The sequence below is a fragment of the Elgaria multicarinata genome, chromosome 3, assembly GCF_023053635.1.
Source record: "Elgaria multicarinata webbii isolate HBS135686 ecotype San Diego chromosome 3, rElgMul1.1.pri, whole genome shotgun sequence".
NCBI lineage: Eukaryota > Metazoa > Chordata > Lepidosauria > Squamata > Anguidae > Elgaria > Elgaria multicarinata.
In genome coordinates, this window is record NC_086173.1 from 122,127,542 (window position 1) to 122,141,298 (window position 13,757).

At 41.4% G+C, this 13,757-nt stretch overlaps 1 protein-coding gene across 1 annotated transcript in view; it reads left to right on the forward strand.

Moving 5' to 3' along the window:
- Window positions 1-13,757, forward strand: part of NR2C2 (nuclear receptor subfamily 2 group C member 2) — a 61,169-nt gene that overhangs the window by 15,594 nt on the left and 31,818 nt on the right. Inside the window, exons 3-5 of the mRNA XM_063121408.1 lie at window positions 10,790-10,900; window positions 11,428-11,628; window positions 12,839-12,941. Of these exons, the coding sequence (XP_062977478.1) occupies window positions 10,790-10,900; window positions 11,428-11,628; window positions 12,839-12,941 (415 nt within the window). The remainder of the gene's footprint in view (window positions 1-10,789; window positions 10,901-11,427; window positions 11,629-12,838; window positions 12,942-13,757) is intronic.

Genomic DNA, 13,757 nt, shown 5'->3' on the forward strand with positions numbered 1-13,757 from the left:
ATTATTCCCTAAATGTAGAACTTGGCATTTATCCCTATTAAATTTCATTCTGTTGTTTTCAGCCCAGCACTCCAGCCTATCAAGATCACTTTGAAGTTTGTTTCTGTCTTCCAGGGTATTAGCTATCCCACCCAATTTTGTGTCATCTGCAAATTTGATCAGCGTTCCCTGCACCTCCTCGTCCAAATCATTAATAAAAATGTTGAAGAGCACTGGGCCCAGGACTGAGCCCTGCGGCACCCCACTCGTTGCCTCTCCCCAGTTTGAGAAGGTTCCATTGATAAGTACTCTTTGAGTCCGATTCTGTAGCCAACTGTGGATCCACCTAATAGTTGTTCCATCTAGCCCACTTTTAGCTAGTTTGTTAATCAGAATGTCATGTGGTACTTTGTCAAAAGCTTTGCTGAAGTCAAGATATATGACATCCACAGCATTCCCACAGTCCACAAGGGAGGTTATCCTATCAAAAAATGAGATCAAATTAGTCTGACAGGATTTGTTCCTGACTAATCCATGGTGGCTTCTAGTAATCACTGCATTGATTTCAAGGTGTTTACAGATTGACTTCTTCTTTATAATCTGCTCCAGAATTTTCCCAGGGATGGATGTCAGACTGACTGGTCTGTAGTTCCCAGGTTCCTCCTTTTTGCCCTTTTGGAAGATAGGGACAACGTTAGCCCTCCTCCAGTCGTCCGGCACCTCACCCGTCTTCCATGATTTTGCAAAGATAATAGACAGAGAGTTCTGAGAGTTCTTCCGCTAGCTCCTTCATTACTCTTGGATGCAGTTCATCGGGCCCTGGAGATTTGAACTCATTCAAGGAAATTAGGTGTTCTTTGACCATTTGTTTATCAATCTCAAACTGCAATCCTGCCCCCTCAACTTCTGCTTCACTTTTTCCAGGGGGGTCATAGACCCGCTTTTGGGAGAAGACTGAGGCAAAATAGGAATTGAGCACTTCAGCCTTTTCTTTGTCGTCTGTTATCAATTTGCCATCCTCATTAAGCAGTTGAACCACTATTTCTTTCCTCTGTCTTTTACTACTCACGTATCTGAAGAAAGCCTTTTTATTGCTTTTAGCATCCCTCGCTAATCTCAGCTCATTCACAGCTTTAGCCTTCCTGACGCCATTTCGGCACTTCTGTGCCACTTGTCTGTACTCTTCTTTTGTAGCCTGGCCTTCCTTCCACTTCCTATATGTATCCCTTTTTGTTTTCAGTTCATCAATAAGCTTTTTGTGGAGCCACATTGGTTTCCTCTGTTGTCTTCTATCTTTTCTCCTTGTTGGAATTGTTTGTAACTGTGCCTTTAAATTTTCATTTTTTAGATACTCCCACCCATCCTGCACTCCTTTTCTCTTTAGGCTCCCTTGCCATGGGACCTTACTTATTATAGTTCTGAGTTTATTAAAATCAGCTTTCCTAAAATCCAGAGTACGTGTATGGCTACGCTCAACTTTTGTCTCCTTCATAATCAAGAATTCAAGTATGATGTGGTCACTTTCCCCCAGAGTTCCCGTAACTGCCACTTTATCCACTAAGTCATCCCTATTGGTCAATAACAAGTCAAGGATTGCCGATCCTCTAGTTCCTTCCACCACTTTCTGTAGGAGAAAGTTATCACCCATACATGTCAGGAATTTCTTGGAAGGGCCTCTTTTGGCAGTAATGGTCTCCCAACAGATATCAGGGTAATTGAAGTCCCCCATCACTACTACATCACACTTCCTTGAAACACTGGCAATTTGTTTCTCAAAAGTTTTGTCCTCGTCTTCTCCTTGATTGGGTGGTCGGTAGTAGACTCCAATTATCATATTCTTTTTATTCCTTGCCCCATTTATTTTAATCCAGACGTTCTCGACGGGGCTCCCAATCTCATCCGCCTGTATTTCTGTGCAGGGATAGGCAAGGCAGGGTCCAGAGTCGCAGGAACAGGCTACAGCAGATCCAAGAGATTGCATTGCTGCAGCAAAGGCTAGACCAGAAATGCTGGTCTTATATAGCCCTTACCCTAGCTGCTCCCAGCAGATCCACATCAGCCCCCATGGAGTACTGCTGGCAAAGGGCCTGAGTCCCAAGAGCACTCTACAGCAGAACAGCTCCTGACAGTGGACCTGGGTCCTGCAAATACTCTGCACTAGCACAGGTCCTGACAGTTGTTGTCCTATTATATAAAAATATAAATACAGGAAAATAAAATTATTAAAACAACTAAACTTATCAGCAGCCATTTGTTGACATTACAGAAATAGAGAAAGAAACTAACCCAAATATGTGATGAAATAAAATGATCTGCAGCAGGATGCCAAACCATGAATAATGATGGGGGAAATTGGGTTTTCTGGAGTAGGGAGTTTCATAACCTGGCTTTGCAACCAAAAAGGCTCTGTTCCCATGTCTTGGCCAGCTGAACCTCTAATGGCAAATGCAAAGCAGGGCCTCTAATGATGATTGCAATGGGTATGCAGACTCATGTGAGAAGAGAGTATCCTGATCCCAAACCATTTAGGTCTCTGTAGTGATAAGTTCATTTCAAATTGTGCTCAGAAAACTAGCTGCCACATTTTGACCCAACTGACTTTTCTGGATATTTTTTAATCTAATCTAGATAGATAGGACCAGGGTTAGATCTTTTATGGGAAAGGGTACAACCAGCTGAAGCTATGTGAAATTGCTTCTGGCCATAGCCACTCCTTGATAATTCAGGAACAAAGCTGGGTTTAGGAGCACCCCACACTACAAATCTGATCCTTCAAGAGGAGTGCAATCCCGTCCAGAACAGGCTTTATACCAAACTCCAGAAGGCTCTCTTACTAAATGACAAGCATCTCTTATCATATGTGGATTAAGTCTTGGCTTGTCAGCCTATATCCAATTAATCACTGTACTCCAGCAAAGGTTCAGGACCTGCATAACCTCCCTGGTGAGATGGAAAGGAGAGCTGAATATAATTTTTGCCAACGATCTATAAACCAGGGAACAAGTCTATAAGAGCTATTAAAATATTTGTTTAATAATGTTTTTCATTATTTATTCCAAAGATGCAAGAGGGTGGCTTGCCTTTGTCTGTAAAGCTCATTAATTTATGTGCAAGCTTTTGAATCTGCAAATACATTAGTTAAGAAAGAAGCACTAAAGCATCAGGAAAGTGCATCAGAGTATACTGGCACGATTAGTTCTTCGTGGTCTCTGTGCATCACACATATGGGCTCTGCGCCTGTGTGGAGCTCGTTTTGGAAACGTTTTATAGCTGAGGCAAACGGTTTTGGAGGGAACCCCTCCCCCACCATCAACTGACTCTGGGTCCCCGTCCTTCTCCTCTTTCGACCGCCTTGCTGAAAGGATGTCTCGTTGGGAACTTCTGTCTTTCTCGTGAGGAGAAAGCTTTAGAGTGTTGAGGTTTTTAGTTCTTTTAGTTTGTTTTCAGTTTTTGTTAAGTCTTAATTTATTATTGTAGTATTTTTTGCTATTTCACCTTCCAGCGATCTGGGATCGCATCAGGGAGGGCTTGCATGGCTGTTAAGGCCTTTTTTCCTGAAGATGTGTCAGCAAGCTTCCCCAACAGACAGATATTCTCTTGATTTGTTTGGGAGAGGCTCGCATCATCGAGACCTGTCGCTTAAGCCTTCTGAGAGCTAAACGCGTAATGGCGATTCTGAGGAAAAATGCTCTAGAAGCCATGGATTCTCCAAAGCAATCAATGCAGCCACTCATGGCGAAGGCTCCTCAGCCTATGTCCCCTCAGCGTCCTCAGACCCTGACTCTAACCATGGGTCATTCCGATCTTCAAATACTGGACGCTCTCTAGCTGTATCTGCAGCAAAAGAGATATCTAAGAAGGCCGGATCATTTAAGCCTTCTGGGACTGATCGCTTGGGGCGATTCTGAGGAGAAATGCTCTGGAAGCCACGGATTCTTCAAAGCAATCAATGCAGCCACTCATGGCGGAGGCTCCTCAGCCTATGTCCCCTCAGCGTCCTCGGACCCTGAGTCTAACCATGGGTCATTCCGATCTTCAAATACTGGACGCTCTCTAGCTGTATCTGCAGCAAAAGAGATATCTAGAAGGCCAGAGCACTTAAGCCTTCTGGGACTGATTGCTCGGGGTATTTCTGCAGAGAAAAGCTGTAGAAGCCATGGATTCTCCGAAGTACTTTATGCAGCCAATCGTGGCAGAGGCCCCTTAGGTCCCCTCAGCGTCCTCGGACCCCGACTCTATCCGTGTGTCGTTCCGATCTTCCAGAAATCTGGACGCGCAATAGCTGCTTCTGCAGCAAAAGTGATATCTAGGAAGGCCAGGTCACTTAAGCCTTTGGGACATACAACAACAACAACAAAAGCCTCATTCCAAGCCTACCATATGGAAGCCAGATCTAACCACTACTGTTAGAGTCCCCATGGGTGGCCTCCTCGGTAGCAATAATATAACTAGCTTCTTCAGTACAGAGCCTGAAACTCTCGATACTGAGACTGGCAACAACATAACTAGCTTCTTCAGCCTGAAACTCTCGGTACCGAGACTGGCAACAACATAACTAGCTTCTTCGGTACAGAGCCTGGAACTCTCAATACTGAGACTGGCAACAACATAACTAGCTTCTTCGGTACAGAGCCTGGAACTCTCGATACCGAGACTGGCAACAACATAACTAGCTTCTTCGGTACAGAGCCTGGAACTCTCAATACCGAGACTGGCAACAATATAACTAGCTTCTTCGGTACAGAGACTGGAACCTTCGATACCAAGGGTAGCAATAACAACTAGCATCTTCAGTACAGACGCTGGAACTCTCAATACTGAGACTGGCAATAACATAACTAGCTTCTTTGGTACCAAGGCTGGAACTCTCGATACTGAGACTGACAATAACGTAACTGGTTTCTTCGGTACCAAGGCTGGAATCCTTGATACCGAGATTGGCAATAACATTAATAGCTTCTTTGGTACAAAGGCTGAGACTCTTGATACCAAGAGTGGCATCTCGCATGCAGCTTCAGTGTCACAGGGTGAGATGTGATCTCTCTCCCCTCCAAAGCCAACGGACATCTGTCCACCACATCAGGCAGTATATCCCTTGCAGGCTAACCACCAATTTCAAGGTCTCCCTCCAGAGTCTCTACACTCTGAGTGCTTTGCTTTCAATGGAGAGAGTTTTATTACCATGATGTCTGATGTCATCATTTTGCCCCCCCCCCTTGTGAGAGGAGGGGACATAATGACAAATGGGCCACGTCTCCTGAGAATACCATACAAGCATGGATACTGGCATCAGTCCCGTGATGGGTACAATTACAACCGAGATCACTGCCATTGCGACCGATACACAGGGCTCAGCTGTTACAGCCACAATGTGTCAGTACAATTACTTAGCTCTTCCCCATTCCACCCCCATTCTGTGGGGCATCAGGAGATCAACTTGGGGAAGATGAGTTGGAGCATAAGAATAGACCTGATTCCCCTCAATCCTTTGAGGACTATCAGTCGGTCTCAACATTGCTCTTGTCTGCATCACCTCATGCATTGAGCAGGGAGTTGGATTAGATGTCCTTGTAGGCCCCTTCCAACTCTGCTATTCTATGATTCTATGTAGTGCCTACATAGGCCAGAACCTCCTTCGGAGGACTTATACCACTTCATTGAGGATGACTCGGTATCAAGACACATAACCCTGTAAATAAATCTCACGCTGTATGTACTGAGAAGCCAACTCCAATGTCGATATTTTTCCTTCCAACACTGCTTCTGACAGTTAAAAATTCCTGGAAGGCCCCTTCTTTGATGGCTCTGACATTGGAAAGGGCAGAATCTTTACATAAGGTCCAGTAATGGACACTGGGGTTTTTCTTTACGCACCCATGTTCCAATTCTATATTAGTTCAGTTATTCCCAAGGGGAGTTTTCAGAACATAGATGTTGGACCTACCAGGCCACAGAACATATTCATCTGCTTTGGGCCCCAGAGTTATACACTAGTTATGATGTCCAGAAAACAACTTTTCCTCTCGTCAGCAACTTAACATGACCTGTTGCCCCACCAACTGTGAGTGCGCGCTCTGGCGTTTCGCATGCATACCTATGATTAGCAGGTCTCACTCTGTAAGATAGATTGAGGACCTGCCATTCGACGGCGAAGGGTTGTTCAGTCCCATCGCTCGTCTTGTTTCCTGCATCAGAACCAGCAAATTACAGATGACACACTGTCCTTAATGCAGCTCCTCAGAAGGGAGTATGTTTTGCCCCCACACACTTAAAAGTATGCCTACTTCCATATAGCCATTCAGAACACTCACCAGAGGCACCTTGGGTTTATCATAGGTATCGATATGTTCCAGTTTGGGTGCTTCCATTGGACCTAAGCACAGCCCACCGAATGTTTGCAAAATATATGGCAGTTCATTTGCCTACACAGGGTGAAACTCTACCCGTATTTAGACAACTGGCTTCTAGTAGCATCTTAGAAGAGGATGCTATTGAAGGCAGTGGGACTAATCCTCAATTTATTGAGCTCTCTGGACCTCATAGTAGAAACCACAGAGCAATCCAGACTCACTCCAACTATAGCAATTCCATATTGCACGGTAAAAAAGGCACTCCAGTCTTTTAGGACCTACCTGATGGGCCACAGAGTGTGAGTTTTTACAGACAACACAGTGTGTTGTCGTATATAAACAAGGAAGGAATAACCCACTCTTCTGGATCTACCCTAATGACAATGGAGATTCCAATGGGACCATCAGCAGGGGAATCTCACTTCAGTCCTACACTTGGCTGAACGAGGCAAGCAAAATCATTCAACAGACTTCAGAAGGTCCCACACAGGTGGCAGTCAAATCTGTTGGTTCTATCTCGGGTTTTCTCAGGAATATGGGACTCCAGTTCTGGTGACACCTCACAATACGATTGGCTACCTGTTTGGTTTGAGAGCAGAGATCACTATATATATATATATATATATATATATATATATATATATATATATTAATAATCCCTAGGAGATGCATTCCAGATTGAGTGGAATCTATTACCTGTTCCTCTTGTTTTCCCTCTCATTTCAAGAGTAAAGCTATAAATAAATAAATGATATATTTTTAAAAATAAAAATAAATAAAATAAAAATAAAAATCATCTGGTCCACACAGACTACATCATAGTCATCCCTCGGTGGCTGAGACAAGCATGGCTCACTCTACTTCTGAAGATATCACAGAGTAGGGTCCTCCGACTCCTATTAGTACTGAGCCTTTTTTCCTTACAGCCTGATCTACAAATGCTCAGACTCATGCTCAGACTCATCAAATGAAGAATCTTGATACCATGACTAATTTTGACATGAGGTCGATTCCATATTCCACCCAGCCTGTAAGCTGGCAACAGAAAAATCATCTACCATGAAATGGAATGTTTTTTCTAAATACTCAGATCTTCAGGACTTCCATCCTCATTCAGCCTCCCTGAAGGATGTACTTACCTTTACACTCCTTATATGCTAGGGCTGAAATAGTTGTCAATATGTCTGTACTGGATGCTTTATCTGAGCCTAAGTTTCATTCCAGCATGCAGTTTATCTGACTTGCTACACTCTCTGGACAGCAAATCCATTTGAGCCAATGGCAACTTTGGATTTCAGGTTACATTTTTGGAAAGGTTCTTTTTCAGTTACTACCTTCTGCCAGTTTCCTTCTACTCCAGTGGAAGTCTCATTACACTGACCTGATGTAAGGCAAGCTCTTGTTTTGCAAGGCTGCATCAGACAAATTTTGTAAGACTAAAATACCATTTTCCTGTTACGTTGTAATTAAATGAGGACAATTACTATTGTCACAAACATTTGTGGTGTGGATTGTGAATGCTATTAAACTACCCTACGAGTTGGAGGGCTTACAACTCAATTGCCTTGTAACATCCCATCCGGTACTCACTGCCTCAACATCGACAGCCTGAGGCAAGTGACTGTCGATCCTGGACTTATGCAGAGCGGCTACTTGGTATAAGCCCTCTACCTTCATTACACACTACTGTCTTAATGTTTGTATCACGACAAACTGCAATTTCGGGCAAGTAATTCTGTCTTCCATCTTGAGATGGCACATTGATCTGCACCTACCCTCCACCAGGGAGTAAGCTTGTTAATCGCCCATATGTGTGATGCACAGAGACCACAAATAAGAAATGCAGGTTGCTTACCTGTAACTGTAGTTCTTCGAGTGGTCATCTGTGCATTCACGCAACCCACCCACCATCCCCACTTTCGTGTTGATACCAAGTGGTTTCTCTCCTGGTTAAGAGGCCAGCAATTCGGTCTCAAGGAACTGAGGAGAAGGGCGGGGACCCAGAGTCAGTTGATGGTGGGGGAGGGGTTCCCGCCAAAACCGTTTGCCTCAGCTATAGAAGTTTCCGAAACAAGCTCCATGCAGGCGCAGAGCCCATATGTGTGAATGCACAGATGACCACTCGAAGAACTACAGTTACAGGTAAGCAACCTGCATTTACCTTTTCTGGCATATGGCTAATACTATTGGGCTGAACTTACAAGAAAACTAAAAGAGTAGTACACCATGTGAGTACAAGAGTCACAAAACAGTTTATAAAATTTAAAGTAGTGTTCTAAATACTTTATTGGACTGAGTGATGAGGCATCCAGTGGCACATATTGAAAGTTGTAATGTAACTGGATAATAATGATCTCCCAAGTTGATTTTACTCTTAATAAAAACATTATGTTTGTTGAGTTTTATTAAAGATACATGTCAAGAAGAACAATTAATGCCACGAAAAAAGGAATGGAATAAATAAAGCTAAAGGCAAATGATTCAAATGCATAACCAAGGATATAGTATGTAGCTGCAAGAAAGTCAAGGTTGATGTTATTGGAGAAACCTATCGAAACAACAAGATTCAATGTATAACAAAACAATAAAACATTGATCTCTCTCATTCAACACCTTGTGTACTGTTAGTGGTGAAAACTGAAATCCTGCATTTTTATTAATTCAAATATCTGCAAGGTGAGGGACCATGAAGAATGGGGTGGGGTATAAAGTTGAGAAATCTCCCCTCCCCCGAGCCTTGAACAGGTGAACTTGAGTTAAGTGTTCGAGACACCCTGTACCATTTTATTGCAGGTCCTCATTTGTATATAGCAAGCACAGAGGGAAGGGGGCTCACCCACAGAAAAGGTAGGGTTTTACGCATTCTTGGGGTAGACAGGTATGCAAACATATATTACTTTTTAAATTAAAAAGAAAAAGCACCTACCAAAATATAGTCCAGAAAACACATTGCCCTTCAGAGGTGATGGAGTGTTCAAATAAGCCGAGTGTCAGTTTGGGGGTAGGAAGAGGAAAGCTAGGAGGAGGAGTGTTGCCCTATTCAAGACCATAACAGGGACACTTCAAGAGAGTGGAAAAGGCTTTTTAATCTTTCAGTTTTAAAAATATGTTTTTAGATCCTTACACTGTTGTCCTCTGGAAGGATCTAACATAGGAACAGGAAATTCTTTAGTCAGTTTTATCTTGATTTTAATTTCTGACAGTTTTAATTTGTTTTAGATTTTGTTTTATTATATTTTCTTTTTATGGTCTTAAACTTATTTTGAGAACTACCTTGACAGCTTGAGCTATTACGTGGTATAAAAATAAGTAAATAAGAAAAATAAAATCTTTTCCCTTTCTCTGCTGTGCCCTTAAGTACTAAAGTACTCCTTGTTAATGCGCTTTACTGTTACTTTGTATTTTATGTTTTTAATTTACCTGTACATCACCTAGAGAGTGTCAATTATTGAATAGTCCATACCAGAAAGAAAGAATGAATGAATCAGGTAGCTCCATTTCTCTCCTAGGAACTCGATATTCAAATTTGCTAATAGAGGGAAAGAGTATATTTAATGTACTAACTTGACTCATGCAGAGAGCATCTCCGTGCTAGTATTTTATTGCTTAGTATCATGCTTTTCCGTGGGCTCCTGGAAAAGCCAAGGCACAAGGCTGCCCCGGAGGCTGACCCAGCCACTCCCCGACACTCCCTCCCAGCCACTCCACCCTGCTCACCTGTGTGCTGATCCGCAGGACTTACCTCAGGCCTCCTCGCATCCTAGCAAGGGTCCTGACCTCCTCTCTGCCCCCCCCCCACTCTCTTCCAGTCACGTTCCCCCATTCCCAGCTATGTTCATATATCCTGTTGCTTAGTAACACAAAGTTCTTAGCTAGGAACCTCCAGTATGCCACGCATTGCTATGTGCTATGCATTGCCATAAATATTTTATATATATAGTGGTTGATAGTAGAAAAAACCCTATATATTTCATACATCCATGCAGCCAGTATTATCCCATAATTGTTCTTGTGTTTATTTTATTTATTTATTTATTACATTTCTATACCGCCCAATAGCCAGAGCTCTCTGGGCGGTTCACAAAAATTAAAACCATTCAAAGTATAAAACAACAGTATAAAACCATAATATAAAATACAATATAAAAGCTAAACCAGATAAAAACAGCAGCAATGCAAAATTACTGACTGAAGAAATATAGGTATTTCTTCAGTCAGTGCCATGTATACAATAGTCCCTTTAACCATTGAGCTTGCTTGTTTATATATACATCCAAAGTCTTAAGTAAGGGCATCCAATTTCATGTTGACCACCGTATTAGGGGAAGTGGTGAGTGGTGGTATGAGAGAATTGTTTCATATTTCTTTTCTGTTGGAAGGATCTAACATTTGGTATAAAATAATATTCCAAATATGTTTTTCCCCATGCATAAAATCCATTTTTACATAATTCAATGTAGGTGCAAACTGTACAGACAACATTATCTGAATCTCCAGTGATGACCAGCCCTTCCCAACGCATCCAGATAATCTCCACAGATTCCTCTGTAGCTTCACCACAGCGCATTCAGGTATAAGGTTTTATTTGTAAATGTAATTTATATTATCTGTATTCTTTCTGTGTGCTGAAGTTATATTTTCAAATTACTTTGCAATCATAGAACATATTTTTTTTTATTTTTTCATATGCAGAGTTCATTCTTAATTTATTATGTAGTCATTTTTGTAAGCAATAGTGCTGATGGACAGTGTTACTACCAAAGAGTTATTTCTGATCTTAGCACTGCGAAGTTTTTGTTTCATTACTAAATCTGTATTTTGTGTATACATCTTGTCAGAGATCTTGCTTGCTTATGTCTGCATTGAGTGCATGGTGCATGTATTGACAAAATTTTCTATTGACTTGAATTCTGACTAGTCACATATTCAAAACACCTGCACGTAAAAGCTTTCCACTTTTCCTATAGCCTTTTGTGCCTAACTAGCAATAGAAGAAAAGCAACATCTTTTATACAGTGATAATTTACAGTCCTTAGCCAGAAATGAACTTCTAAATTGTGAAATCTCACATATTAAAATATTTCCATTTTTGTTACAGATCGTCACAGATCAGCAAACAGGGCAGAAAATCCAAATAGTGACAGCAGTGGACTCATCAGTATCTCCAAAGCAACAATTTATTTTGGCTAGTCCAGATGGAACAGGAACAGGGAAAGTGATTCTGGCTGCACCTGAGGCATCTAATACCAAGCAACTTATCTTTACCACCACAGATAACATTGTGCCAGGCAGAATACAGGTAAACACAACAATTAAAGAAGGCTGTATATGTCAGCTGTTAAGCCAAGGAAATATTATATAGCGTTATCAAAATAAAATGTTTTGTTTCATGATATGATATAGGCAAAGAGTGTTAAAACTTACTATTGAAGCTAAAGTTTACTACCTCAAATTCAATTAATAAAGAGTTGTTTATCAATTTAACACACAGTTATATCAGCAGAAGTCTATTCAGATTAACATGAAAACGTTAAAGAAATTAGATGGATTTTTAGGTCCTTTTTAAGAGCTAACAAGAAACAAGTATGGAGAATGTGGAATGTGAGGGCATACCAAGCTGATGGAGCAGCAGCAAAGAAGTAACAAAAATGCTGAAAAGAGTAGGAAAGCTGAGATTAAGAACAAAGGACACGGATAGGAATATAGTGAGAAACAAAGGGAAAAGAGTGGAGAGGTGCAAGTTTATATTGTATTTTAAAAGCAAAGAGAAATGGATATGGTAATTAACAACAAGCTAATGAAAAGTAAAGAAATCCCACTGTTTATACATATGACAGCCCCCCCCCCACCCACCCCCACACACAAGTAATTGCGTCAAGAGTGTACAGGGCACTAGCTCATGGATTGGCTGGCATTGTGTGACATTGTTGCTCCATACAATCCTAATCAAGCCACAATCTGATGAGGGCTAATGCACGTTAAGCAGTTTATAAAAGATTTCGCTATGGGCCAGAATATTTTCGGAAGAAATTTAGAAGCCTTAATGCTGTGTCATCCAAATCTTTTGTGGAGTTGGGACACAAGTTAGCGGATCATTTTGAGAAATGGATCACCTGCGCTGAGGTGAAAACCAAACAAGATTTAGTTGATCTGATGATTAAAGATCAATTAATTTATTGAATCCCTCAGGATATAAGATTGCTGGTGAAAGATAGAGACCCTAAAAGTTATCAAGATGCAGCTTCCCTGGCTGATCAATTTTCCGTAAATAGGGGCTATCATATGACCAGCAAGTCTGTGGGTAGCATATCTACAACCACTCCCAACAGGAATTTTCCTTTTTTGATAAAGCAAGAAATCCTCCAGTCCAGGAAGAAAAATGTACCTTCGTTGTCATAGACATTTATTTGTCTAACTATTTGTTTTCATTCCAATACGTGTAGTATATATCATGATAGTACTGTAAGCATTTATTTAAGGATTTTAAGCATTCTGATGTTTCATTTCAGATTGTGACTGACTCTGCCTCTGTGGAACGTTTGTTGGCTAAAACGGATGTCCAGCGACCACAAGTAGTAGAATATTGTGTTGTCTGTGGAGACAAAGCATCAGGTTTGTTATCGTAAGACAGGGGTCATCAAACTTTTGGGGCAGTGGGCACATGTGGAATGTTGAGAAATCTCTTCTTTGTTTAACAAATGGGTTTTGATTCTAGACTGTTGTGCTAGCAAAACAGCCGAAATTAGATATTTCCCAATAGGATATATCTCTGCTCCACATTTTCCTGAAAGTAACCTACATTCTGAGGGGTTGGTGAAGAATTAGCTGCCACATGTTCCTGGATGAGGTGCAGTAAGACCTCTGATTGATGATATGAATTGCCTGGCCTCATTTGGGTGTGCCTGACACAGCAGCTTCTCAGAAGACAGGAGGTTAAAATAGACTGCTGAAAAAGCTGCTCTACATCCTGATCTCTGTGCATAGAGTGTAAGCTTGTAACCCAAATATTCTTTGACTGGTCAAGTGTCCAATTCTCAGAAATGCATATTTATACACTTAAAAATGTGAATCCCATCCCTTCTTGTTTCCTGAGCTGCATGAAACCTCACTATAGTCAGTGTTTTCTGATTTCTAAACATCAATTGGTTTGTACACAAGCATGAAATCTACCATGTCACATAGAGTTAATGTTTATATAAATGTAAAAAAATAATAATACAAAAGTGTTGGGCATGCCTGGCTCAATAACTTGGAAAAATGTTAGCAGAATGCCCTTGTTTCTTTAGTTGGCCATTGGGAGGGTAGACCACTGAGCTTAAATATGGTACCTTAACAGTCATACTACTTAATTTCCACTGTAACAAAACGTGTGTTGACATCACATATGTAGTGCAAAGTTCTTCCAGGAAGTTATCCTCACTCCTAGTG